Source organism: Thunnus thynnus, chromosome 24, assembly GCF_963924715.1.
Source record: "Thunnus thynnus chromosome 24, fThuThy2.1, whole genome shotgun sequence".
Lineage (NCBI taxonomy): Eukaryota > Metazoa > Chordata > Actinopteri > Scombriformes > Scombridae > Thunnus > Thunnus thynnus.
Genome location: NC_089540.1, coordinates 10,191,380 through 10,216,657, shown reverse-complemented (window position 1 = coordinate 10,216,657; position 25,278 = coordinate 10,191,380). Strand labels below are relative to the sequence as shown.

Sequence of the window (25,278 nt, the reverse complement as noted above, 5' to 3'; positions counted from 1 at the left end):
CACCCGTTACATTTGCAAATCCAAACCTTTAATTGTGGTAAAATCAGAATAGATGCACAGTATTTTTTTTTTCTTCGTGCAGTGCTCCTCTTCGTGCACAACTGCTAAACTAATACATAAAGCAAATACTAACTACCAGGCCGGTGCTGCTGTCTGCTGTGAGTCCACATCAAGGAGTCTGGCCAGTCAGTAATGGCAACAACACCGGGCTCCGTTCAGTTTCAATTCAGTCACTAAACAGTGAGAACAATCAGTCCTAATGACTACACACATTTGTTTTGGGGTCACCTTCTATTTGAATTGAAAGTGAAATAAAGCCGCAAAGTGTCGTTTGGTGTCCACACTTTATCTCAGTCTACCTGTTGTAATATTTTGCTGCCCAGAATGCCTTTTGTCAACAACTAAAGACTGTTTGTTGCAAACATTTGTGCATACAAAAGGCTGCAAAGTGTGATCATTTATATCTCTGATCTGTCATTGATTATGGGTTTGCTGTGGCTGCATTGCATTCTGGTATACTGAGGCTATGGTGGTTGAGAAGTGGATAATTTTGCCTCACTTACAGTGGAGTTATCTGTTTAACAGCAGTGTCTGAGCTAAGTTGACCAACAGTAAAAATTACATTTCTTACAGCTGCTTTATAATATTCTTCTCATGCAAGAAGCAGATGAAGACTCGTACGGATCATCTGCAAGTTGCAAAAAGACCCTGATGACATGAGAGTGATGTTTTTTTTTTTTTTTTTTATTGCAAACATTTCTCCATTTCTGATTGGCCAGAGGCTCCCGACCGTGCGAGCATCAACACACCGACGCCTGAAAATATGCAAATCACAACAACATAGCAATAGAACCACAGTTAATTCTGTGTTATGAAGACTTTAAAGATCGCCACTTGCCAGACATTCACACAAAGGGTATTAACGGGAAGGAAAAGTGTAAAGACTCAAATGAAAAGAAAAAAAAAAACTGACTTGGAGAGAATCTGGACACTTGTTTTTTGTACTGCATGTTTTTTTTTTTTACAAAACGGTCTTTGATCGTAACATTTTGTTAATTGTTTTTAATCCAAACCTTGGCATATTTGGTGGTGTTTTCTCAAATTTTGTTTGCCAATTAAAAATGGCTGTTTATGGTTTGATTATCATTATTGGCATTTGGAACCTGTCGCACAAACAGGTTAATGGATCTGAAACTGAGTCCAATGTGACTTTCAAGGTAACCTGTGTGGGGTGTTTCTCTTGATATGTCACAGTCACGTTGACTGCAATACAACTGTCAGTGCTTCTCTCTTCATGTGACACCAAGTGCACATCTTCACTCGCTTGAATGACGGACAGAAATGGACTGGGGCCCCCCTTGTGGCCACCAGACCTGTTTGCTGATCAATTTTCTCACATTTTGCCTCAAAAACGAACGATTTTATGACAACCAAAAAATAAATAAGAGCTGGGAGCAACTTTTAAACTAATTATTTCCACTTAAATAATTAGAACTAAAGGAAAAAGAAAACAATGCAATTTTTTCTGCAGCAAAAAAGTTCAACACCTGTTTACTATCAGTTGGGCGATATGACACTTTATATCATGAGACAATAAATATTTGTCAACCATCTGAGATTTTGCCATACCGTTCTCAACAAGCAGGACTGCTTTATGGTAAAATTGGATTTACAGGATTGTTGCATTAATATGATGAAGTACCTTAACTTTTTTTTTAGTTATTTAATCCACTGGATTAGACAAAAACAGACTTTCCCAAAGTGCTTATTTAGTCTGTAAATGGTTTCTTCATTGAATTTCAAGGAGCTTTACTATAATCCCGATATATCATTTCCAAAATACATAGTTATGTATACTTGGACAGAAGATATTGAAGGTGTGTGATATCAAGACTAACAGTCCCAGTGGCATTGTTAACATGCTAATGATGAGTGCTTTATGTTTACCATTGTCACCGTCTTAGTTTAGCCTGTTAGCATTTGCTTATTAGTACTAAACGGAGTACAGTAAAGTGTTCAGAGAGGTATGTAGGGGCTAATTTTGGGGGAAAAACTGGTGTAAACGCTGGTTGTTCTGGGGGCAGGGGATGTTTCAGCAAAAAAGGTTCTGTTTCAACACAAGAGGATGTGCACACAGCATGGGTTGCTTTTTATTGGCCTTAAAACGAGAACTGGGCTATTGAGATTTTTTGACAAGCATGATTTGATGCACGTTTTGGCACCACTGACAGTTTTGTTGAATTTTTTTCCTATTTTTTAATGTTATTACAGCTTGTTACAGTGACATATTCAAGAGAAACCCCTACCTGTTGCATCTTTAACATTAAAAAGCTCACACTACCCCAGAAAAATAGAAATTTTCACTCATACCAATGACATTCAACATTCAAGAGCCAGTGTTTTTGTTTACTGTCTTTTGGTCAAGTCACTCTTTAAAATATCAACTTTTTGTATTAGGCTTATAAAAATAAATATTTCTCAAAAATGCTTGATAAATTACACAAACTAGCAGCGAAAGTAGACTCGAGAACTCTGTGTGCAAACAGCTGAATCCTACGGTTGCTGTTAACTACAACTCCACCTGGTCCCCCCCCCAAAAAAAACAAGAACAAAAAGAAAAAAAAGGTTTCGTATCTGGAAGAACCTTTCCATACAACAAACACACACACACACACACACACACTGGAGACATCTTTCTTTTTGACACCTGGCTGCACTAAACTGCAAACACTCACTCACTCACTCACTCACTCACACACACCTCTCAGAGGTTTTGAAGGACCTGTGCTACAGAAGACATTTTTAAACTAAGTAACTGAAGTATTTTCTGTAAAACTCGGTGGGATTTTTAGTCTTTCTACAAACACAAGGGCCTGCAGGCCGCAGCAATGGGAGCTTAGCACCATTAATTGTTCACTGACAATTGAAGCACTCCTGCTGGTGAGTTAGTTACCGTAGAGACGCAGAATCATTTGCCATGGTGACACTGTCGGTGTCTGTTGCCATGGTAATGCTGTACAAAGTGTAACCAACTTCACTATCAGCTCTATTAGGACTGGGTATCAACTCTTGAATTTAAGGCATCAAAAGGTACTGAAAATACTTTTAAAAAAAAAAAAAACTAAAGTGCTAGATTTTTAAATGAGAACAAACCAATGTTACATTTAAACTAATTGTAACTATAGAGGGTATGTGTGAGGGTGTGTCCTTATTCACGTGATACGACCCCCTCATCACTGAGTGACAAAAACAGACCCGCTATGGCTTCAATGACTAGACAAGACAAAGAATCTACAGCCACGCTAGCAGCTCTGTGAGCAAATTTCATGGCAATTCATCCGACTGTCGAGATATTTCAGCCTGGACCGTCTGACTGATATTGCCATCCTGACGCTAGTGTGGATAAAAGCAAAAGCTCCAGTGATCTGTTTGACAAAAGGCAGTTAAGATGTGGAATTTACTCAAAAAATTCAACATTAATTACACAAAATGGCAACTACACTTCCAAGTTTCAGCACCAACCCAACACTCATCTCTTCTTTTTAGCCGTCGTCGGTCTAAAGAAACTTCTTCCTGAATCCTTTCTGATTCTTTTTCTGCGACTGATTACACAACAGCTCTTAAACATTGAAGCGGTGTCTTCACTGTATTTCTTTGTTGGCTACTCTCAACGTTTTGTGTGCCATGGCGACGTCCACATACGGTGATGTCACGTACATACCCTCTATTGCATAATGCCTTTACCTTCATCCAGATAAAGCTATTCAAAAAAGAAATCATCTATATAATATTTTGAATTTTACATCTCTATTAAAAAAATACCCAGCCCTAACCCATATGTTTCAGTCTTTAATGATTCGGTCATTTCAAGGCACCGTGCACATGTCAGAATTTGGGCTAATTTTGTGCCAGTTTGTGCCCTAATCCAAACTGAGCACAGACTGCGGACAGAGAACGACCCTAACAAAACTCATGCAGACAATCTTGGTGACGGCAAAGTAAGAGGAAGCCACAAGTAATCGATCTCTATTGCACTTTGTGGGGCATTTTGTCAAAGTGAAGTGGGGGTTTGGGGCACTCCAACACAGTTCAATGGTAATTACAGCTGACAGGCATATTCTGTCTGCTCTAGAAAACGACCTAAATACATTGCATATTTATGTGCACACTCTGAACAACACTACTTGACAAGATTGCTCTATAAACAAGATGTACAGATTAAGTGAGGTAAACTGAAGTTTTTCCTTCCATGACGCCCTGCTCAGACGTTCCTTCTTTTATTCACAGATATTTTATCTGCCCCCTAGTGGCTGTTAGAAGGCACAGCATCGACTACACACTGAACCAGATTCATTCAAGTGATTTGTATCTCCATCTTAAAGGTATGCCTTTGGATTCAGGCTGCAAAAACAGCATTTTAGCATGCTTAATATGTTTATTAAAAAAACACAAGAGACTGCACTAGCTGCATACTAAGTTTGTGGTTGGCAATAGCCATGGATTCAAGTAAGAAACGCTATCCCATGATATCTCCTCTCTGCCAAATTTCATCAACTGCTCAACTGTAATGAGCTCCAAAACTCAACAATTTGGATGCCATTGGAGTGCTATAATGAAATCAGAAAGTGTATCCTGAACTGTAAGGTGATGAGCTTCAGTTTGACATTTATCTGCCGGTGCAGATCTGAATGCAAGTTGGATGTACATGTTTCAAATGTGACAGCTATCAAATAACTACCAATAAGACAGCGAGTTAAGATGATTCTACATGTTAAGGTGTCCCATAAATTTAAAAAAGTTCAACTTAAATCCTTCAGAGTTCTGTTGATGAAACAAGTTTTAAACTAGTCCTTCAATAATTTGATTGTCATTTGCAATTTTATCTTCTACTTATTGTCCTGTTGCTGATTTCTATCGTTCTTCCAGTTATTCTCTCATAATGAACAGCAACAGTTCTTGTAACAAATCTACGGTGAGATGATTCCCACCACTGTGTTATTCATATCGTATCATATTTGATTGGTTAGCACATGCTAAATCATCTATTGGGACACCTCAAACGCAGCTCTGGTCAACAACTTAATCACTATTTTAACTGGTGCTCATGGTGGTTTAGCCTGTATTAGGCTGCATGTTGGAGGACAATATGACGCTTAGTTCTACAAAAATGGTGAAACAACTAAAACAATTGAACCAAATTTTGACAGAAGCCAAAAGAAAATGCAGACAGTAAAGTTTCAATTTTAAGGTTGCTCTGTAAGTGGCCACGAGTCTACCCTATACTAGGAATTAATTTTTTTCTAATGCTGTTTCCTATGACAATTGTCCTTGAATGTAGCATTGTCCCTTTAAAATGGCTCCTTTAAAAGGGGAGCAGGTTTAGCGAGATATAGTACATCATCAGGGATTAAAGCAAGAACAGATTTGTGAGCCTGAAAAGTTGTCCACAAGGAAATGTGTACAATGTATTGAATTCAGTATTTTATGAATTTAAAACTGCTCTATGCCTGAAATCAGGTGTGATGCCTGAGAATTTTAGCCCCTGCATCATTGAACCACTTTCTCCTACCATAAATTCTGAAGTTGCTGTCTTTGCACCAAGACAATAAGCTGCTTTTGGACATTTTTTATGTGACCTGCTTTCTGCTTGAGTCCTCTGGCATTGTACTAACTTCAAAAATGGTTTTCTTTAATGTGACACTTAAAGCCAACTAGTTTCCTGAACCAGGGAAATACATATGAAGATTGACCTGAACACGACTTCTGATCCTAAAGTAAAAATCATAGAAGAGGGGAAAAATCAGAGTGTTCTAACATAACTAAAGACTGCTGTATAATTGTATGTATTCGCTTGGCATTTTAAACTCCTTGACCAAAAAACAACAACACTTGCATATGTTTTATTGTCTTGGTCCAGCCTTGTCATTTGTCAAAGCCAGTGGGCAATTTGAGGAAATCTGCCTAGTGAGCATAAATTGGTAAAATAAATCCCCTCATTGGTTCGTGTGTGTGTGTGTGTACAAGTATTTACCGTAAATACTATATCTAAAGCCGACTATCTTTCGTCAGCTGTGTTCAAATTGCCCACTGAACTAAGCTCACCAGACACTGCCTGGTCCAACGTTGAGTGATCAAATGTAATTTTCTTCACATCAAGTGTTGTTTCACTTGTAATTCACATTCTTTTTCAGTGGAGATTCTTCTCTGTTTGTATTAAGAAGAGCTGAACTATTTACATTTAATCTATATTTCAAAGTTCTTCATGTAAACAAAACAAATTAAGCCCCTGATAAGAAATTAACAATTTTCCCCACCAAGCAGCAACAGAGCGTTGTTTTTTTTTTTTTTTTGGCTTATTCTGCTGCTGATCGACATTGTGGGGGATTGGACTTCAACCACTGAACGGTCCAAATGTACAGTGGAGCTCCTTTTAGAAGTTCAATCAGGGATGAAACATGGACGTCTTGGGTACAGATCAACTGCCCCTTATGGTCTGGTTTCACAGCAGGGCCAAGTAGGGCTAACCAGGGATTAGGCATCGATTACATATCCAAATTCCACTTAAGCTGTTTTGTATCTCACTGTGCTGTGCCAAGCTAGGTGTCTTTCTAACATTTCTATCTCTTAAAGTGAGACAATGCTCCCCAAAGTACAACACACATGAGCCACGTTGCATCATTTGTTTCAGTTAATGGTGAGCTGACAGTAGTAGTAGTCAAAATTTCCAATCCAGGGAACAAATGTAATCAAATCGTTGCCTTTCTGAGTATTAACAAATGCAAATACTGAGAAACAGGACTGCGGTGTACCTACAATGACGTCTGTGTGGGCAAAAGAAACGCAGTGAGGCTTGTGTTGGATATATTATTAATATTGAATAGTAAGAATAGGAATGTATAAACCTGCAATCCTGAGCAGGAGCAAAGTTGTATTTGGTTAAGAGTAAGAAAATCTTTAAAATATACTAATGAAGAAGCACCCTGGTAGCCAAATGGTTACTGTGTTGGATGATCTCCAACACATCATCCAAGTAAGCAATGCCTTTTCCCTTCAACTAACCATAGTTACTCATAGTACTGTATGACAAGACATGGTTAAAATGTGCTGTGGAGATCCTGTGGAAGTCCCTGCTGGCCCTGCTGTGAAACGGCTGAGGCTAGATTCTTTTACTTTTATCCCTGGCCCCAACAAGATCTTAAAAGACCTAAAGAATAAACTGGAATGACTTATTTTAGAGAAGACTCTTCATGTAACTCTCCAGGATAGAGTGAGCGAGAAAATTTTGACCTCTTTTAGCCTTTTAGTTGTGTTTCCCCCCTTGAAAGAAGCTTTTGGCAAACAAGGGTTTCAATGTTTGTGGTGGAAGCGGAGCCAGTTTCCCAACCGCATGCTGACACTAAAGAGTCAGTCGAGCAGCCACAGCCACTGATTGATAACTGGTAACCGTTTAAACAGCAGTAGCCATGTAGGGGTTTTAATTTTTTACATCTAAAAATTGTTGAAGCATTTCTTTATATTTGCAATGTGGGCCACCACAACTGGATGTGGTGCAAGTGGAAGAGACGTAACTTTTGCCATTGTTTTTTGCAGTAAATATCTAATTTTGGGCACTGTCAGTTATGAAGAACATATCTGCATTCATAACCATTTCTGAATGGTAAGACCGGGAGCAGCAACATTACATGGCTGCTGCTGCACAGCTGGTTCAAATTCTCTCTCAGCGGCTCTGCTGCTGACATGAAAAGACCCTACAATTAGTGACAAGATGACTTTGAGAAACCCAACTTCAAGCTCAAACCAGAGCTGTAAATGTGACGTACAGGTCACTGAGTAAGACTCGGTTTCTCAAAAGCATAAAACCACTGCTGTTATCTGTGCTTACTGGATAGTAAAGCAGAGATTGCTTTTTGCAATTAATAAAACTTCTTTTTTTTAAAATGTAATGTCAGTTTTGACCCATGTGATGTCAGTTTTGACCAATTTTAGTCACTCTGGATGAGGGTGTATTGAAAGAATCTGCAAACATGGTTTAAGTGGTATTATGCTTTTGGGAACCAGCTCATCAGAGACCAATAGACTCCAGTAGACAGATAAGGAATTGCTTTGAGTTGCCTCATCGCAGTTTTTGTTTAGGGTTTTTTTTTGCCAAGGTTTGATTTAGTTCAAGCCTAGTTTGTTTCCTTCCAAATAGAAATAAAGAAAACATGTTTAAACCCATACATGACATTAAATACACATTTTAGTCACAGTTGGCCAATACTTGTAGCCAGTTACGTATTATGGCAATAAAAATAACGGAAATAAGAGACAATGTTCAAATTCTTAAAGGCACAGTACAGAAACAAATGATCCTCCATTATGTTTTGTTTCAAACAAAGAAAATGCTGTTTGTAGTTGTGATATCAACAACCACAAGTCCTAAGATTCAGTTTGCTAGCATCATGGTTGCTAATGGGCAACAACGTCTGCTGGCTGTCCCACTGACTGGGTTTTCACTTCTCTGTTTGACATCTTTCTCAGACCTCGGTAAATCTTCAAAGTACTTCAATGTTTAAAAAAGGTGTAAAAAAAAACGAACAAAAAACTGTAATTTCTGTGGCCTCTTTGTAGTATCTGTCATGTCAGTGAAGGAGACCTCAGCCAGTTCCCATTGTTCATTTTTTTATGCAGACATATTTTGCTCAGATTTGACCTCTTGCCCATCTCTGCACTATATTTTAGAAAAAGTTTTTGGCCAGTGATTTACAACATGGCCGTGCATTAAATACAAAGATGACATGTGAAGGTACACAGGAAAGCCTGGCTGGCTTTGGGTGAATGCAGACAAAAACACAATGAAGCCAAAACTCAAATCTTAAGTGAATAAACTGGATTTCCCCCCTGGTCTTCTACAGCGGTTTTAGAGGATTCAACACATCGTAAACCTTAGTGTCTATCCAATCTTATGCGTTAAAGGAAAACCTAAAACTTCAATTTTGTTGGTTTTTTTTCTTCAGACACTTCTCACAGAGGGAAAACAGCTCAAAATGTCCTCACTGAAACCAAACGATGCTGCTAGCTGGAAGCTAACACGTACATCTGTGGCTAGTGTTGAAAAAAAACCCAACTAAAACTGAGGAATCCCTTTATAATGTGGTCTATTGTGAGATTTACCAGGAAAAGAGGAACCAAAGAAGAAAGGATGGGGGACTCTAAAGACAGAGGAGATGGAAATGCAGATGGAAAGGACATTTTAAGGAGAAATTCAAAGATCTGAGTGCATTGGGATGGAAGGAGAGCTATATAAATGAGTATAAATAGTTTAATAGCATGCATGTGGGTTCTTGGAATTGATGGAGGGCAGGAGACAGATGGGGTGCAGACAACAGTGTGAAGAAAGGAAGGAGGATGAGTGAGAAGAAGAAGAAAGAGGGCTGAGTGGGAAGGGGGAAGGGGGTGAAGGAAACCTAGTTGCCCCACCAGTCAACTTGAGAGTGTGAGTAGTTGCCTCCATAGCCGTCGCTGTTGTAGAAGTTACCGAAACCACCTAAGAGGGAGGAAACAGAGAGGACAAAGGTTAAAAAGGTAACAAAGTAAAGGTTACATTAAACACACTAATTATATCCTGAGATCAGATCCTCACCTCCTCCAAAGCCACGGTTTCCGCCATGTCCTGCCTGGTTACGACCTCCACGTCCTACAAACGCTCCAGCGTTGCCTCCGGCAGCTGTCTGGCGGTAATCACGTGCTCCAAAACCACCAGAGAACCTGGCGGTAAAATCAAATACATCATTTAAATCAAATACAAAGTGAAATTCAATGCATCCAGACAAAAGATTCATGGGTTCAGACCCTTAATTAACCATTAGACCATTAATAGTGATAGAAACACATATATTTAAACAATTAAGGAGAGATGGTGTGTACCTCTTAGAGCGTCCTCTGTTGCTGCTCTTGTGCTGGTGTTCATAAGCCAGGCTCTCAAGCCATGAGGGAACCTCCTGTTTGGCCTCTACCAGGATGTCCAGCAGGTCTTTAGTAATGTTCCCATTCTTGTCATTGAAGAACGATGTGGCCAGTCCTACAGGAAACACACAGATGAAAAATCTGATAAGACTTTTAACATGTTCAGATTTGCAGCTACAGTAGCAATTAATCACATTTTGTTGGGGGATGTGGCTCAAAAAGTTTAGAGTGTATCTCAGTTTAAATCATGTAACACACATCATGGGGTATTTACAACTGAGAGACATTAGTTGTAGTCTTACCCAGGTTTCCTACTCGTCCTGTACGTCCAATACGGTGGACATACTCCTCTATGTCGCTTGGCAGGTCAAAGTTAATGACATGTTTCACATTGGAGATGTCCAGACCCCGAGCTGCTACCTGAGTGCGTAAGACAAGAGCACAGAAAAAAAGTCACTCACACTGATGTGTGTTTTTAAATACCAAGAACAGCATCTTATACTTTTCTTGAGACTGTCTAACACTAATTAGTGCTGTTAATAGACTGTATGTGCAATGTATCTACCAGAATATTATTTTTACTGACCGCTGTGGCCACCAAAATGGGGCATTTTCCTGATCTGAACTGGTTTAGGGCCTCCTCTCGGTCTCTCTGGGAGCGGTCACCATGGATACTGGTGCAGGCGTAGCCTTCCCGATACAGAAAGTCCTCCAAAGCGTCAGCACCTTTCTTGGTCTCCACAAACACTAGAGTCAACGAGTCCTTACCTGGTCAAAGGAGAGAAAAGACACCAGAGGTTAATCATTAACAGTTGGTGAATAATAAAGCTGGCCGCTAAATTCATAACACCAAAAGATGATTTTAACTTTGATGAGAATAAAATAGTTGTAGGGCTACATTTTTCAGACCCTGAATATCACAAACTGAATAACTGGACAAGGAAATGCTGTTACAAGTCAGGGCAGATGGGTCACCAAAATCATTAGGAATCTTGGCAATATTAATACAGTATGTGTACAAGATTTCATGCATATGAAACTTCAACTGGCCTTCTGAAAGTATCTTGCTCTGAATCTACGAGATAAACAGACAAATGGACCAGATGGTCTTGCCGTGCTTGGGGCCCTCTGATGACATGGCAAAAAATAAGCGTCAGAGTCAGACTTCCCATTCTACTACATGTTGTGGCTCTGACTTGTAACTAAAGGATTGTGGTTCCACAGACAGAAAAGTAAACTTGATAAATAAACCACACCTGACAACCCAACTGATCAAATTTTATATTCAACAAAACACTGACGTCACTTTGTAGCTTTGTGACTCAGCATTTTGATGTGACACAATCTGAAGCTTTTTACAAGGGAGCATAAACCTGATGATATATATTAATGATGACTCTCTTTAATGTCAAAATGTAACACCTGAGTGGCGATTCACCATCTTCCTTGTTTGTTCATTCATTAATATTAAGACAAAAATGAGATAAAAAGGTACAATATATTTGCATCACTCTGACAATTTCTGAAATGTAAATCCCTCCTTATATATCAAGTCATATCAGTTACTGAACATATTGTTACAGCCCTACTTGCAGGTTGTATAAGGCTGTTTCAGTCTGTGATGTGTGATACATAAATCATAAATAACATGCACCTTAATTAATTTAAATTGTTTACGTCACATACAATAGATGTTTTTCTATGAACAGAATAGTGCAACGGGCAGCAGGGAGTACAGTATGGATAAACTTAACCAGAAAAAAAATAACTAACAGCATCAGCAGCACTGTGTCTTCAGACAATGTAACTAGAGCCAACTAATGGAAAGAGTTTGGTCATCTTGTTCTTCCTCAGCGCTCCTGCTCCATGGGCACACACTGCTATCACAGCCTGATATAAAGTGGAGGACGCTGGCCCGCACTTATATCCGCTCGTTAGCTGCAGAGATTTGGCAGCGTCGTAGCACTCAGGGTACAACATGACCAGACGCTCTCCATTGAGGCTTTGTGTCTGACATGAAGACACCACAGCAACATACTGTACATAAAGATGCCACAAAAAAACCAACTATTGAACTAAGAAAAAAAACAATACATTAACAGGCGTGTTTGATTTAAGCGTAGCAGATCTGACTCATGAAATGGTACACAGAACCAAAAAAATAACAGAATCAACCAAGGATTCTCCATCCACAGAGAAGAGCATCAAACGCAGGCAAAATTATTTTAAAAATGTGGAATGACAGATACATGTTTCTTTAGTGAAGATCTTACCAGGTTTCTCTATGTTGTCTCCAGTATTGTCCTGTACCTCGCTGGGGATGACTTGGGATAAAACCACACCAAACCATCAACATGTAAGCTGTACTCAATCACCAGTACAAAGCCAACTTTGTATTTCTAATGTCCCTGATGGAACAAAGGTTTGCCTCTGTTCACAAAATTTGTTTTACTACCAAAAGAAAATTTGGTAAAGTTTGTTTTCCCAACCACAAATGTGCCACTTTAGTTAATGGAAACTGAGGGAACAGAAAATATTTGGTGAATGTTAAGGACTAAAAGTAGGCACAGGAATGACATTTCTTCTTTGCCTTCCCGAGGCCCAAAAAAAGAAAAAAAAGATAACTGGATGAAATGTCATCTAAGAGCCCTCAAGGCGTATTGTTAATCCGCAGGAAGACAAAAAAAAACAGAAGACTTAATCTCGGCTATCAGCATTTTCAGAAAAGCCAAAATTAGAATTGAAATCCTTTCCCATGCTACCTGGAATTAAATTTAAACCTACTTTTCACTTCAGTAAAAACTGAACCTAACTAAGAAAGAAAGTAATTTTCCAAGTGTTACCAAATAGTTGACAGACAGGGGTGTTGATGGACATTACGTTGCGCTAAAGATGAGACACACAGTAATGTACTGGCTGAGATGTGAGGACGACAACATGGGAATGGCAAAAGGATTGGGAAAATAAAACTGCATGTATATGTGTGTGTGTGTGTGTGTGTGTGCATGTGTGTGTGTGTAGTCGCTCTAAACAGATGTAGAATCATAATTTTAGGTTGCAGTTTGTGTTTTATGTGTCTTTCACCTGCACTGTTGGAACACATCTAGAGGTTATGAGTTTCTAGGGGCATCGTGTTGTTGCTGTTGGACTGTCTCACCTGTGGCGCTGAGCAGGTCCAGGAGAAAAGACCTCTTATCGCTCTCTTCCACCCACACTACTTTCTGAGTGATGTTCTCTGAGGTGGAACCAACTCTGCCTACCGCCAGGAAGATGTACTCATCCAGGAAATCCCTGGCCAGGATCTGCAGGGGGAGGAGACAATGTGCTTTTTTAGCATTACATAGGCAAAAAGATACAGCACTTTCACTTTTTTCCAATTCAAGGTCCATTGATCCTGACATGAATGCTTATAACCCCTGTTTAATGAAATGCAAGCTTTGCTTTTCTCTTTTAGTAAGACTCTTGCGGGTGGCCCTTGCATTATGGCTATTGCTAAAAAAAACAAAACAACACAAACTTGGGGGGGTTCATGGCTATCTACCTGTGGGATGTACATAAAGTAAGTTTCTAAGAAATGGCTGTCTAAAATTAAATGGTCCTGAATTGTACCGAACCTTCAAAGCTCTAATATTCAAACCCAACTCTGTGTATCTTCTTTTTACTGTTTCACACAAGATGACATTAGATTGCAATCAGGAGCAAAAGTGTTTATTTTGAGGACTTTCTCTCTCTTAAAATCTTGCATGGTGAACAATAAACAATGAATGTTGTATGTGTAGCTTGACATTTCTCCACAGTTAGTTGTGTCAGGCCTGCAACAGTGAAAATACATAAGAGTTTTGGGGTTTTTTGGCGTCGCTGCTAAAATACCTGGATCTCTTTAGGAAAGGTAGCGCTGAACATCATGGTCTGTCGGATGCCTTTAGGAGGCATGGTGTCCTGTTCAACGATGCGTCTTATCTGTGGTTCAAAGCCCATGTCCAACATACGATCAGCCTCATCCAGGACAAGATAGCTGCAGCGAAGGAGACAGAGAGGAAAAGAGAGAGGTTAATCTTTATAAAATGCAAATATAAAAAAAAAAATCCAAAAGACCAATGATCCAATTAAATTGAATCAGTTGATGAAACAAATCAATTCACCACCAGGTTCAATTGTAGTCATTTCTATTGATCAGTACTAGTCCCTTCATCCATCACCTGCAGTTTATATCCATCCACATTTTTATCCATCACTCCCTCCTCCTGTCCATGTCTTACTTGCAGTAGTCCAGTCCAATCTTGCCCCTCTCCATCATGTCCACCAGTCTTCCAGGTGTGGCCACCAGCAGGTGGCAGCCTCTCTCCAGATCTCTGATCTGCTGGCCGATGTCCGCTCCTCCGTACACAACACAGGGACGCACTCTGGAGCGGTAGGAAAACTACAAAGAAGAAAAACCACATGAAGAAGTATGTGGATACATGTTCTTCCTTATTTTAGAATTTTAAGTTAATGTCACATGTGTGTATATACCTTCCTGGCTTCATCGTATATCTGCAGTGCCAGTTCTCTGGTCGGAGCCAGTACCAGGGAGATGGGGTATTGCTTACGACGCCCATACTTTCCATTCTCCTGTGATACAGAGACAACACACCACGAAGACTGTATAACAGATGATATTCAAAATGCAGGATATTAAAGATTCACAGATGGGAGGAAGCTCATGGTTTCAGCTGGCTGGGCATCACTTTCAACTCAGATGTTTCACAGTACACGTCACCATTTATCGGTACCTACTCTTATTGACAAGTTGTGTTAAAATATTTTTCTGATAATCTTTAGCATTTATTTGTGATAAACCGGCTCTAACAGTTTAATAACTTCTGCTCTGTCCTACATATATTATATCTATGTCCAACAAATTTGGACATACCCCCCCAATCACTGAATGAGTATCTGCTAAAGTCCTGATCCAGTATTTTCCTACTACAAAATACTACTGCATATTGCACACATAGCTAAAAGTAATTAAAATGAGAAATGCTATTTAGGCACAGTATATTTAAGAACTGAAATAAGACAATAATCACAGCTTTCCTTCAGTAGTTTAGTATAATATCTGTGGGACACATTTCTGAAACAGACAAAGAAGAAGTGAATGTCGAAGTGGTTCAATCATTGACTGAAACTAACAGCTGCCGTCTATTTGTTTGTAGTACTCCACGGTTCGCTTACTAATGATGTGCATTAAGTCTCTGATAAAACATTGAATATCTTCAGTAGAGTCTGTGATCGTTCATTCCAGTAAATGCTCTGCTGATCAACTTGCCTCTGTGTACAATCCACTGTTATCGCCAGTTATCTGTCAAGCTTGTTCTCTATCAAAACTTAATGAGTTTGTAGTTTGTAGTGTTTGTTTTGTTGTTTGTCTGGTAACAACAGACATATACTGTGTTTGTAACATTTTACAGTTCAATAAAAAAAAAGCCTTACTAGTTTAATATTCCCCTAGCAAGTGATCCATGTGATTTACTCTGTTTTACAGTCTTGAGTTTCTTACCTGTCCATTGGCTTTAGCTGCAGTAAGAGCTTCTCCTGGTCCCTCAGTGTAGATCTGGCTGAGAATGGGCAGCAGGAACGCTGCTGTCTTCCCAGAACCTACAGACACAAAGTCAAACTCATTTATTGTCACATAAAGTTAGAAAAGCCATAATTTCATAGCATTATCTCAAGAATCTGACATTAAATTATTTTTTTGTTAATTGAGATCATTGTGTCCTACCTGTCTGTGCACAGGCCATGAGGTCTCGCTTGGACTTGACAATAGGAATGGCATATTTCTGGACCGGGGTTGGTCTGGTGTAGCGACTCAGAGCAATGTTACCCATCACAATCTCACCCATGTCTACATCTTGGAACTACACAGAACACACAAACACACACATGTATTTAAAAAGAGAGCAGTGGTATTCAAATTAAGTTATGAATATAACATTAGACACCAAATAAAAACACATATTTCAAGTTTAAGTTTCTAAAATTACATTTGAGCACATTTTTGATGACAGTAACAAATGTATATCATTCTGAGATTAAAGTGTTAAAGGTAAACAAAGTCATAGTTTTATTTTAATGATTTTGATAGAATATACACCTTAAAGAAAATGTGATGTATTGTCAAATCAAATGTTTGAGAGAAAGTAATGATGCAGCTTACACTCTCGATGTGATGAGGGCAGTTCTGTCCTGTGGCCTCAACAGGAATGTCATCGTATTTCTCAAAGTTAATCCCAGTGTTACTACCGGAGAACAACTCACTACAGAGGAGAAAAGCAGGGGAAACAAAGTGCTGGTCAGTCTGATGTTCAGAGAAGACCTGCTATTTAACCAGTGATTTACAATAATTACACTCCTGATGATGTTTCTTTGGTTTAGGCTCAGGGTTCCCACACCCTCTTAAACATCAAATTCAAGGACTTTCCAGGCCCAATTCCCTCAAATTCAAGGACTTTCCAGGCCCAATTCCCTCAAATTCAAGGACCCAACACAGCATAGTTTGAGACATGGATCAAGGTTAATTACTGGTACAACACAGAGTTTTTATAATGAGGACTAGCAGGCTTTACAGAAGCTCACAGACTATGTGGTCTCTTGCCTTCTCTAATACAGCACAGCAAAACAATATTCTATTCTGGCGCAAAATATATAAATTCAAGGACTTTCAATGACCCATGTCCATTTATGTCTGCTTTCAAAAAGTTGCAAGGCCTTGATTTTTTTTTCTCAAATTCACAAACTTTCAAGGATGTCAAGGACCCATGGGAGCCAAGTAGTCCTCTTTTTTGTGACCTTAAATTAAGCTCACTCACTGTTGTTGGATGTTTTGTAAAGTCAAGGATACACTGCCTATCAATGTTTCCATATTAATACTGTACATATATATATATATATATATATATACATATATAAGTAAAGCCTGTGAAGTAGGATGACATATGTGTCTGTGAGTTTTGTTACTGTACAATAATTTCCATGTTTTGAGAGATAAATTACAGTTAAGTAACAAATTTTAAGCATATTTGACTGTTCTGTCATTTTCAAGAGCATGTTCCCTAAATCCAACCTGTCAATACGTCTAAATCTGTGACACAAGAGCCAACAAAAAACACCAATCACAAATTCACACATAATGTTGATTTGACAAATCATCCATTCAGTCATGTATCGCACCTCCAGTAAAGCTGAGTATGCCTCTCATGACCGGTAAAAGCACAGACTCACTGTTCAAGGCGTTCGTTACGTGGCGTTGGTTTGGACCAGTCTCCGTCATCTCTAGACTCCTCCACCCAGCGGCTGTTTCCTCCTCCTCCTCCACCACCAAATCCACCGTGATCGAACCTGAACACAACACAAAGACAACGATGTTACGAGATGCTACCAAGTTTTACAAATGCACATCAAACAATTCGACACAATTTGCATTTTTGGAACAGCCAATTCCCCTCACACCACCATCCTTGTTGCTTCTAGCCCCCCCTGTTGGCCTGAGGCAGGTGACATCCATGTGTCAACTATAATATACATAAAGTCATGCCACTCGCTTCTTTTTACCTGGCAGCAAAGAGCTTTACCAGGACAGCATAACACACAAGAGAGTTTAACTTTTTGCCTTCATATTTAACATGTGAATGGATTTCTTTGCCTCAAGCCGTTTCAGTACAGTGACAGAAGAACAAAAGAGAAGAATAAATAAGTAGTCATGTGGCAGCAATTATTCAGTCTGTCTATGCCTCTCATGTTCTTACCTCCCTCTGTTAGCATTGCCTCTGTCATTGAAGAACGCAGACTTTCCTCGGTTGTTGCCAAAACTGCTATAGGCGTCTTTGGCAGTGTTCCAGCCGCCTGCGTCTGACAAAAAGAGGACAGTTTCATTCATACAGAATAGTTATTAAACAGGGTGCGGAGACGACTAAAGCTGGTCTTTGGACTGACATAAGTTAAATGTGAAACATTCTTTATTTGATGTGTTTGGGGTCACAGCAGCCAAAAGTGTTTCAGCTTCCCTCTCTGTCTAGTTTTGCATAAACAATATATATTTTTGCATATGTAATAAAGAAGCCTTCCCAAAGTGTCCCTTTATGTCTACACAACTAAACTTTTTCACAATAAAACACATTTTAAGAAAAGGTTAGTTGTAAACAAGTTTCATTTTTCCAATATCTAAGTTAATTTGAGCTAATTCAAACAGTGCTTGCATTATAAAGTCTACATAAGAGTGAATGTTGATTTCACACCCAAATTTCTGCTTAAGTTGGAATCTATTTTCCTACTGAAGAAAAAAAGTGTGCTGAAGTTCACAAACTGTGTCACACGTAGCTGTCTGTCTTAGTCAGTGTCACAGTCAAACCAATCATGGAACAATGACATTACTGCTTTAGGCTAGCCTGGCATCGCCAGACCAATTCGCAGAACCTCTCAGTTCATTTTCCATTTCCAAGGGGCGTTATCAACGGGCACAGACCAAAATGCCTGTGGACGTAATTGGATCGACCTACAGCCAATCAGAGTGATGGAACGTGTGGCATAGCACTGAACGGTTGTGATTAGTCGACAGGATATGTGTCTGAACGGGAGGGGGTCCAGACGCATCTGCCAGAGCAAATAAAACATGAGCTTGCAGATTAGTCTGGTTCCCAGGTTAGCTTTAGACCAGAGCAGTTTAAAATGTTTTGATAAGATGTGTGCACATAAGTTTTCTGTATGAATCTGTAAATAACTGTATGCTGAGTGGTGTATGCACAGGCATCACCATCATGAGACTAACATTAATATTCATTTCTCATTTTAGGAGCAGCTTTATTCCTAAGCACAGGGCATCTGATTACAGAACAGATTTAGAAGAAAAGTACGTCTGGATGTGGTCGAACCAAATCCCACCTTTATTTTCGTAGCCACCGAAGCCCATTGGCTGAGCTGGGTTGATGGGGTTGAAGGCTCCGCCCCTGTTGCCGCGGTAACCACCTCCTCCGACGCCACCTCGGCCCCGTTCCATGCGAGGCGGGCCGCGGTTGAACGTGTTGCCGCCCCCCATGCGGTTGTCATGGTAGCCGTTAACAAAGTTGTTGCGCCCCCCGTCCCAGCCATCTAAAAGAGAAGAGAAAAGAAGAATGATTAGACACTGAGAATTAAATGAAAGTTATCCCAGATTATTAAATATCACTTTCTTTATGTATCATTTCACTGAGGGGAGGAGGTAACAAACCAGAAAACACACTGATGACATGCTAAAGAATACTATGGAGTAACATTCATGACAACAGAATGATGGTATGAAACTGCAGGAATCAAATATCAAAAGATTCTTGTTACAAATTAATTAAATGATGATATATTGGTTTTATGCCCAAGTTACAAGACAACACTAACACTTAAAAGCAGCTAAATGATCAGATCTCAGATTAGTAGAAGCTGACGGAGGAACTTACAGTTGGCTGCAGGTGCTATGGTGTAGCCACCCTGTCGACCAGCAGCAAAGGCATTTCCTGCTGGGAACGGAACAAAGTGTTTCAGTTATGGTTTTCATCAGTAATAAATGCAGTTTCTTAAAGGTACCCTGTGGCGTTTTTGACTACAAGTAGTGCTATGGAGCAACTTTTCTATGAGCGGGTGTTTTTTTTTTTTTGCGTCATGCACATGGGGGGGGGGGGGGGTGAAGCCATACACATTCCTGAGTTTGTTTCACACTATTCCACTGCTCAACAATTGAAGCTGGTAAAGCGCAGAGAAACATAGCAATGCTCCAGCAAAGGCAGGGATTAAATAAGGCTGAAAGCAAGCAAATGTGGATGTAATGCACGCTTTAAAAAGATGAAATAATTGCATTTAAGTATTCACACAAGCCTCAAGGATTCACACAATGCACATTTTGGTAGTGACACTGAATCGCAACATGATGAGAGAATGAGACATTAACTTCATCCTACTCACCATTTTTGGAAGCGTCTTTGTTCCGTAAATGTGGAGGAATGTATCGCCCTGCATACAGAGCGAGACAGTGTCCAAAATCAGAGTTTTTCTTTCTTTCCTTCCGGGTCTCAGAATTATATTATATAGAATATATAATATAAAATCTAAATTAAGACACAAAGTTACCAAAACTGTCCTAATTGTGATTGATTGTGGTGACTAAAGGTTGTGAATCTTCAATATGAAAAAGCACATGAGGAAATTTAAGATGGACTGCAAACATGCATTTTCATAAGTTTATAGCCGTGTTCTGTATTAAACTAAGGATGGGGATGCACATTGAAAACTGGAGGAACAAGAACCTTGATGCCAAATAGTTGTATCAAAATTAAATAAAGGACTAAATGTCACCACATTGTGACCATATTCAAGGATTTTTACAAAATTAACATTCAATGTAAATTTACAAAGTCATCATCTGGCCTCAGTGATGCTGGAATTATAAGTTTACTTCTTACAGTTAACTTTTTGTCCTCCCAGTTAATTCTCTATGAATCAGTACCTTGTTTGCCATCTTAATGACATCCCCAGTCTTATGGTATGTGTTAACTGACTGATCTATGCACATCTATTAGCAAGGTGAAATGAAAAGTTCGAACAAACTAACAAAAACATGTTGGCTGCTTACGGTTGGTGCCTCCCCCCTGCCCGTCTGCTGCGGTCAAGTCTAGGACAGCGAGCTGCAGAAACAGATAAACAGAAAAACACACAACCAACGATCATTATCAGCAGAACAAAACATCTAGCCTTATTCTTTATGATCAATTACAATCATCTTAGAGTTAAAATTCAACTTCCTTAAAGGCAGGAGGTAAGCTTGTCATGTTTTCCCATGCAAGACCACACGCTCATGAATTAAGTCTACACACAGTGCAATATTTGTGTTAAACTCTCTATTTTCTGGTAGCAAACACAGGAAGATTGTCCAACATATCACAAAAAATCTTTAGTGCATCTTCTCTGTATAAATTCCCCACTTTTCCACCTAAGTCAAGAATTTTTTTCCCCTCAAATCTCCATTGTTTCCATGCAGCGTGTTTTCTGGATGGATGGAAACTCACTTAATGTGAGTTGAAGCAAGAGCTGACTGAGTCATCATGACCCATAAAGTCATGTGTATAAAATGTTGGGAACACTTACAGATCCCAGATAATACACAGTTTTTACGATAGCATGCCAGGTGTCATGATGTGATGTGACACCAAATCTGCTGTTTACTTGAAAACTAGAGCTAATATGCTGTATTTTATGTCATCACAGTAGCTGGACAGTCCAAATATAAAGAAAGAGCACAATAGTTATGGCCTTTTTTTTTTATTTCAGCACCAGACGACTCTGCTCTGTGGTTTGAAAAATGTCTGAACTCTTAACATGCAGAAATCCTATTATGGTGATGTCAGCAAACTGCACACAGCCACAGCTGGCCTGTGATACCTCACAATGTAGGAAAGCTAAATGATTAAAGAGGCAAAAGACTCTATGCTGGTGTGTGCAGAGTCTGCAATTCAGGACAAAAACTTCGGTTTTTATGCTTTCATTTCCCACTGGATAGAGAGGGGAAACTGAATTTGGGTCTTGGGGTGGGATGCCCTTCTACACTGCAGCAATATTAAGTGAACTAGGCTCATAAGAGGGTTTAAATTCAACATAAAGCCTTGCAGAAAGATGACGTTTAATTTGTATACATGAGCTCAGTTCTGTGCATCTAACTCCCTCGTATACATTTTGCAAATTAGACCTTTCCAAAATATCAATGGAGAACATACAGTACTTTTCTGTTGCCATCCAACTGTCTGACCAGTCAGGCACAGCTAGATGGCTTAACCTACGTTGCTGGTGACGCAGAAGAAATGAGCATTTTTTAAAGCGGGACGCAGTCCAGACAAGCAGGAAAAAACTGTGCAAAACTGCGCATTATGTGCCAGCCAGCGGGCTAAAAATGTTAAAACGCATCATTGTTTGCGTGTTAGCCCGCTTGCTCCATCCCCGCATACCTCCATTTTATTATTGTATCAAGCTGCAAAGACAAACGCAGTGAAGAGAATAGTTGCTGGGTGCGTTTCATTTGCGCACAGGGGAGAGCCGGCGGCGTAATTCGTCATTTGGTGCCTGCGTTACTATTAACATTTTGAGAGCAGTTTCAAGTACTTCACCCACTTTACGACGAGATTCTAGATATCTTTAATTCAGCTAGTTTGGACTACAGCGCTCATAGCTATGATTAAATATGAAAGCGGCAACAATCAACCGCCCGCCCCGCAGCCACTTGTGGGCATGAGAGCGTAGAATTGAAGCACACCCAACGCTAACTAGCACGATAGCATCTCGTTAGCGGTGTTTTTAAGCTAGCCGGCAAGCTAACATTTATCCTAGCCGTTATAACACTTTTCATCAACTAACCACCGCAAGACACACATGAAACTGTCGCTTCTTACCTGCTGCTCTAGACCGTGGACATTTTCGACGGCCACATGACTCATAACTATAGAATATGGAGGAAAAATGTTGTCGTTGAGAAAGGACCTCTTTGTTTGCCGGGTTTGATGTGATGTTATTCCTCCTTTCGCCGTTTCTCTGGTTACGACAGCTGACAGTTATTTCATTTGCTTAGCAGCTGCACTGTCACTTTGTAAAATGCTATTTTACGTGATGGTAGATGCCTGTAATTTATCCACAAAAGGTGGTACTTTTTCAGGGCAAACTCAGCTGATGTCGCTTTGCTCTCCAGCTGAAGCGGAGATGAAGAGAAACTAGTCAAACTCGCGTTCACAAAACGGCATAAACATCCGGTATTTTATAAAATTAAAGTCCTTTCAGGAACACGAGTCAATTTTACATTTTGATTAAAGATCCTCCAGACATGTTTTAAGATGTATAAATTGAATTTTTAAATAAATATGGGTAAAATGCGTATCAGCTGCACAAAAATGTCTTTAAAAAGTTGAAAGATTTCAGTTTTTGTATATTCTGGGTCACATTAGGAGAGGTCATCACATTTCAGGCTAAAAGAAAAGTGTTTAGGATGTTTTTACTTCCCTCAAATGTAAAAATGACAGTATTTTAAACAACAGTTACCATTAACATAAAAACTATCAGCCTATTTCAAAATGTAATAATACAGTTACCGAGGAAAAAAATAAAGAAAAGCATAAAAAGACATTGAAAATATCGAATGAATGAATAAGAATTGGAAGAAATAAACTAAAATAGAAAATAAGTAGGTACATAGATAAGTAGAAGCCTTCACATACAGTCAGGGAGACTCCTAGTTGGATATATATTGGATCACAGAGCCCCAAGAGGGATAAAACCTGTGGGCAATGCCTGTCAGTCCAAATGTTATTTTCATTAACATCATTAGGTCTTTGAGCCAGAGGGATGCCTCAGGGGTGGTGATAGTTTCCAGTTTAATAATATTCTTCTTCTTTCCAGTAATGATGCAAATGCTAATATGTTTTTAAATGAATGTTAGATGGTTGTGGTTGATCACTGACTGGTACCCCAGTGATAGCTGTCCAACTGTTTGGCCTCAGGCCTCTCCCTGTAGCTTTGGAGAGATGTTCAAAAATACTCACCCAGCAGGTAGACAGAGAACGGCAGGACCAGAACACATGGGTCAAATGTGCTGGAATACCATGACATTTATCACAGGTCTCATCTAAGTCAGGATATATTTTCAAGAGTTTGAATTTTGTTTAATGTATCAACTTCTTTTTGCTCTGCACATCCTGAAACTGTACTTCACTTATTTTGGTATTGTTACTACAATAAAAGACTGTGGCAAGAGGCTTCTTAGTTTATTAATGATGCATTTATGGCTGATTTTGCTAGTATGTGGTGTTTGAGTTTATAAGTTACAACAGAAATCATCAATCTTATAATTATCTGTACCAACAAAAAAACAAAAAACCAACAAAAAAGCAAACAAAAAACAAAACAAAACACTATTCTCAGTTTTCCATAAAGACTGTGAGCAGCGCTTACAGACCATTAAATCTCACACTAATGAGAAGGCTGCAAACAATGAGTGTATTGTTTTCAATGTCTTTATTGTTTATAATTATTATAAAATTATTTTATTTATTTTTCTTTGTTGTTTTTGAACTTTGCCTTCTTTGTTTGCACTTTGTTCCCAAGACTGTGCCTCATGTTCATTCATGCAGTCAATAAAGAGAAAAAACATAAATAAATTTATATTTTGCTCGATATGCACCAAATATAACTTAATATATATGTAGCTATGTGTGATATAATATATATAGCTATATCAAATGAAAAATTCTTATTAGAAAAGTTTCTTATTAGTGCAAAATAAGAGCAATTTAAGCAGGTGCATGTAGTCGTTACCACTGCTGCACATTTCACATACAGACAGGTCCTTTATACAAAATATACAAAATTAATTAATTAATATATTAATACTCTTAATATATATCTATAAATATCTACCTACATCTATAAATTCACTCAACATATCATATCATGGTTCTCTGTTATTTACTATCTCTCTGTTACTGTTTTATAAAACGACTATTGGTCTCTACAGAGGAAACTTTTCCAAAGATAAACCTTTCATTTTAAGTGCAACTCAATTTCCCTACTTCCTGTCTTCCTCTGGCTAACACTGGCTAGCTTTATTCACCTAAAACGTTATCAATCCAAACACCGCGAGACTTTAACCGCATCTTGTCGCGATATCACTGTACAGTAAAACAACAACAACAAAAAGATGATGTATCCAGCATAACTCGCTTGTCAGTCAATTCGGTTCCAAAAAGTTTGCACGATTTGTTTTTTATCACTATTTGGTTTACTGGTATTATTATGGGGTCTCATGCAGGAAGGCGATGTAATTTATGATCAATTCAAAAAGACTAAAATATGTTGTTCATGTATAAATACCCATGAGGAAACCTCTGTGGCTATAACGTAATTAATTACAGTGATCTAGTTGAGTTTTGTCGCCCTCCATCGGTGACCATTGAGAATTTAAACAACACTGACAGGTCTGTGACAGACGTAATGGAAGATTTAAATTGAATCAACACAAACAGTAAAGTCACATTAACATAAAGCCACACAGTTTATAATAGAGGACAGTGGTGAGGATGAGCTGAGCAAACACACCTACTGAGGCTGCAAAGAGTCCCGGCTCCTAAATGTTTATTATTTAATTTAACAAACCAAAATCTGGCTCAGTCCTGCAGTTTATTAGACTGCAACCCATTCACCCTGGTCAGTGCCGACAAAGTTGGAAGGAGCAAAACAGTGGTGCATTCAGGTACTATTTTAGTCAGAAACTCACTCTCCCAGTGGGCAAACATTAAA

The 25,278-nt window shown here is 39.0% G+C and overlaps 1 protein-coding gene across 15 annotated transcripts; it reads right to left on the bottom strand.

The window, feature by feature from the left end:
• Positions 1-6: 6 nt before the first annotated feature.
• LOC137176865 (ATP-dependent RNA helicase DDX3X-like) lies at positions 7-22,712 on the bottom strand. Of its 15 annotated transcripts, none has more exons than XM_067582855.1 (20): positions 22,386-22,712; positions 20,558-20,630; positions 19,912-19,959; positions 19,410-19,469; positions 18,862-19,068; positions 17,730-17,826; positions 17,206-17,322; positions 16,142-16,241; positions 15,707-15,842; positions 15,485-15,582; positions 14,458-14,556; positions 14,205-14,365; positions 13,816-13,960; positions 13,103-13,247; positions 12,219-12,269; positions 10,532-10,713; positions 10,248-10,365; positions 9,907-10,060; positions 9,623-9,747; positions 7-9,526 (listed from the first exon to the last, which is right to left on the bottom strand). In XM_067582855.1, the coding sequence occupies exons 1-20, from the start codon at positions 22,428-22,430 to the stop codon at positions 9,447-9,449; spliced, it is 2,241 nt and encodes a 746-aa protein (XP_067438956.1). In that variant the 5' UTR covers positions 22,431-22,712; the 3' UTR covers positions 7-9,446. The 15 variants fall into 15 exon arrangements, with proteins under 15 accessions (XP_067438956.1, XP_067438959.1, XP_067438954.1 ...); XM_067582858.1 differs by having other exon boundaries at positions 20,579-20,630; XM_067582853.1 differs by having other exon boundaries at positions 17,730-17,832; positions 22,386-22,711.
• Positions 22,713-25,278: the final 2,566 nt, after the last annotated feature.

What these genes read in the sequence shown, in the direction of transcription:
- LOC137176865 (XM_067582853.1), bottom strand. Translation starts at nt 22,430, where the DNA reads ATGAGTCATGTGGCCGTCGAAAATGTCCACGGTCTAGAGCAGCAG. An exon ending in CAAAGACGCTTCCAAAAATG is followed by an intron (nt 19,470 to 19,911) that starts GTGAGTAGGATG and finishes TTCCGTTCCCAG; the next exon opens with CAGGAAATGCCTTTGCTGCT. An exon ending in AAACCGTGGCTTTGGAGGAG is followed by an intron (nt 9,527 to 9,622) that starts GTGAGGATCTGA and finishes CCTCCCTCTTAG; the next exon opens with GTGGTTTCGGTAACTTCTAC.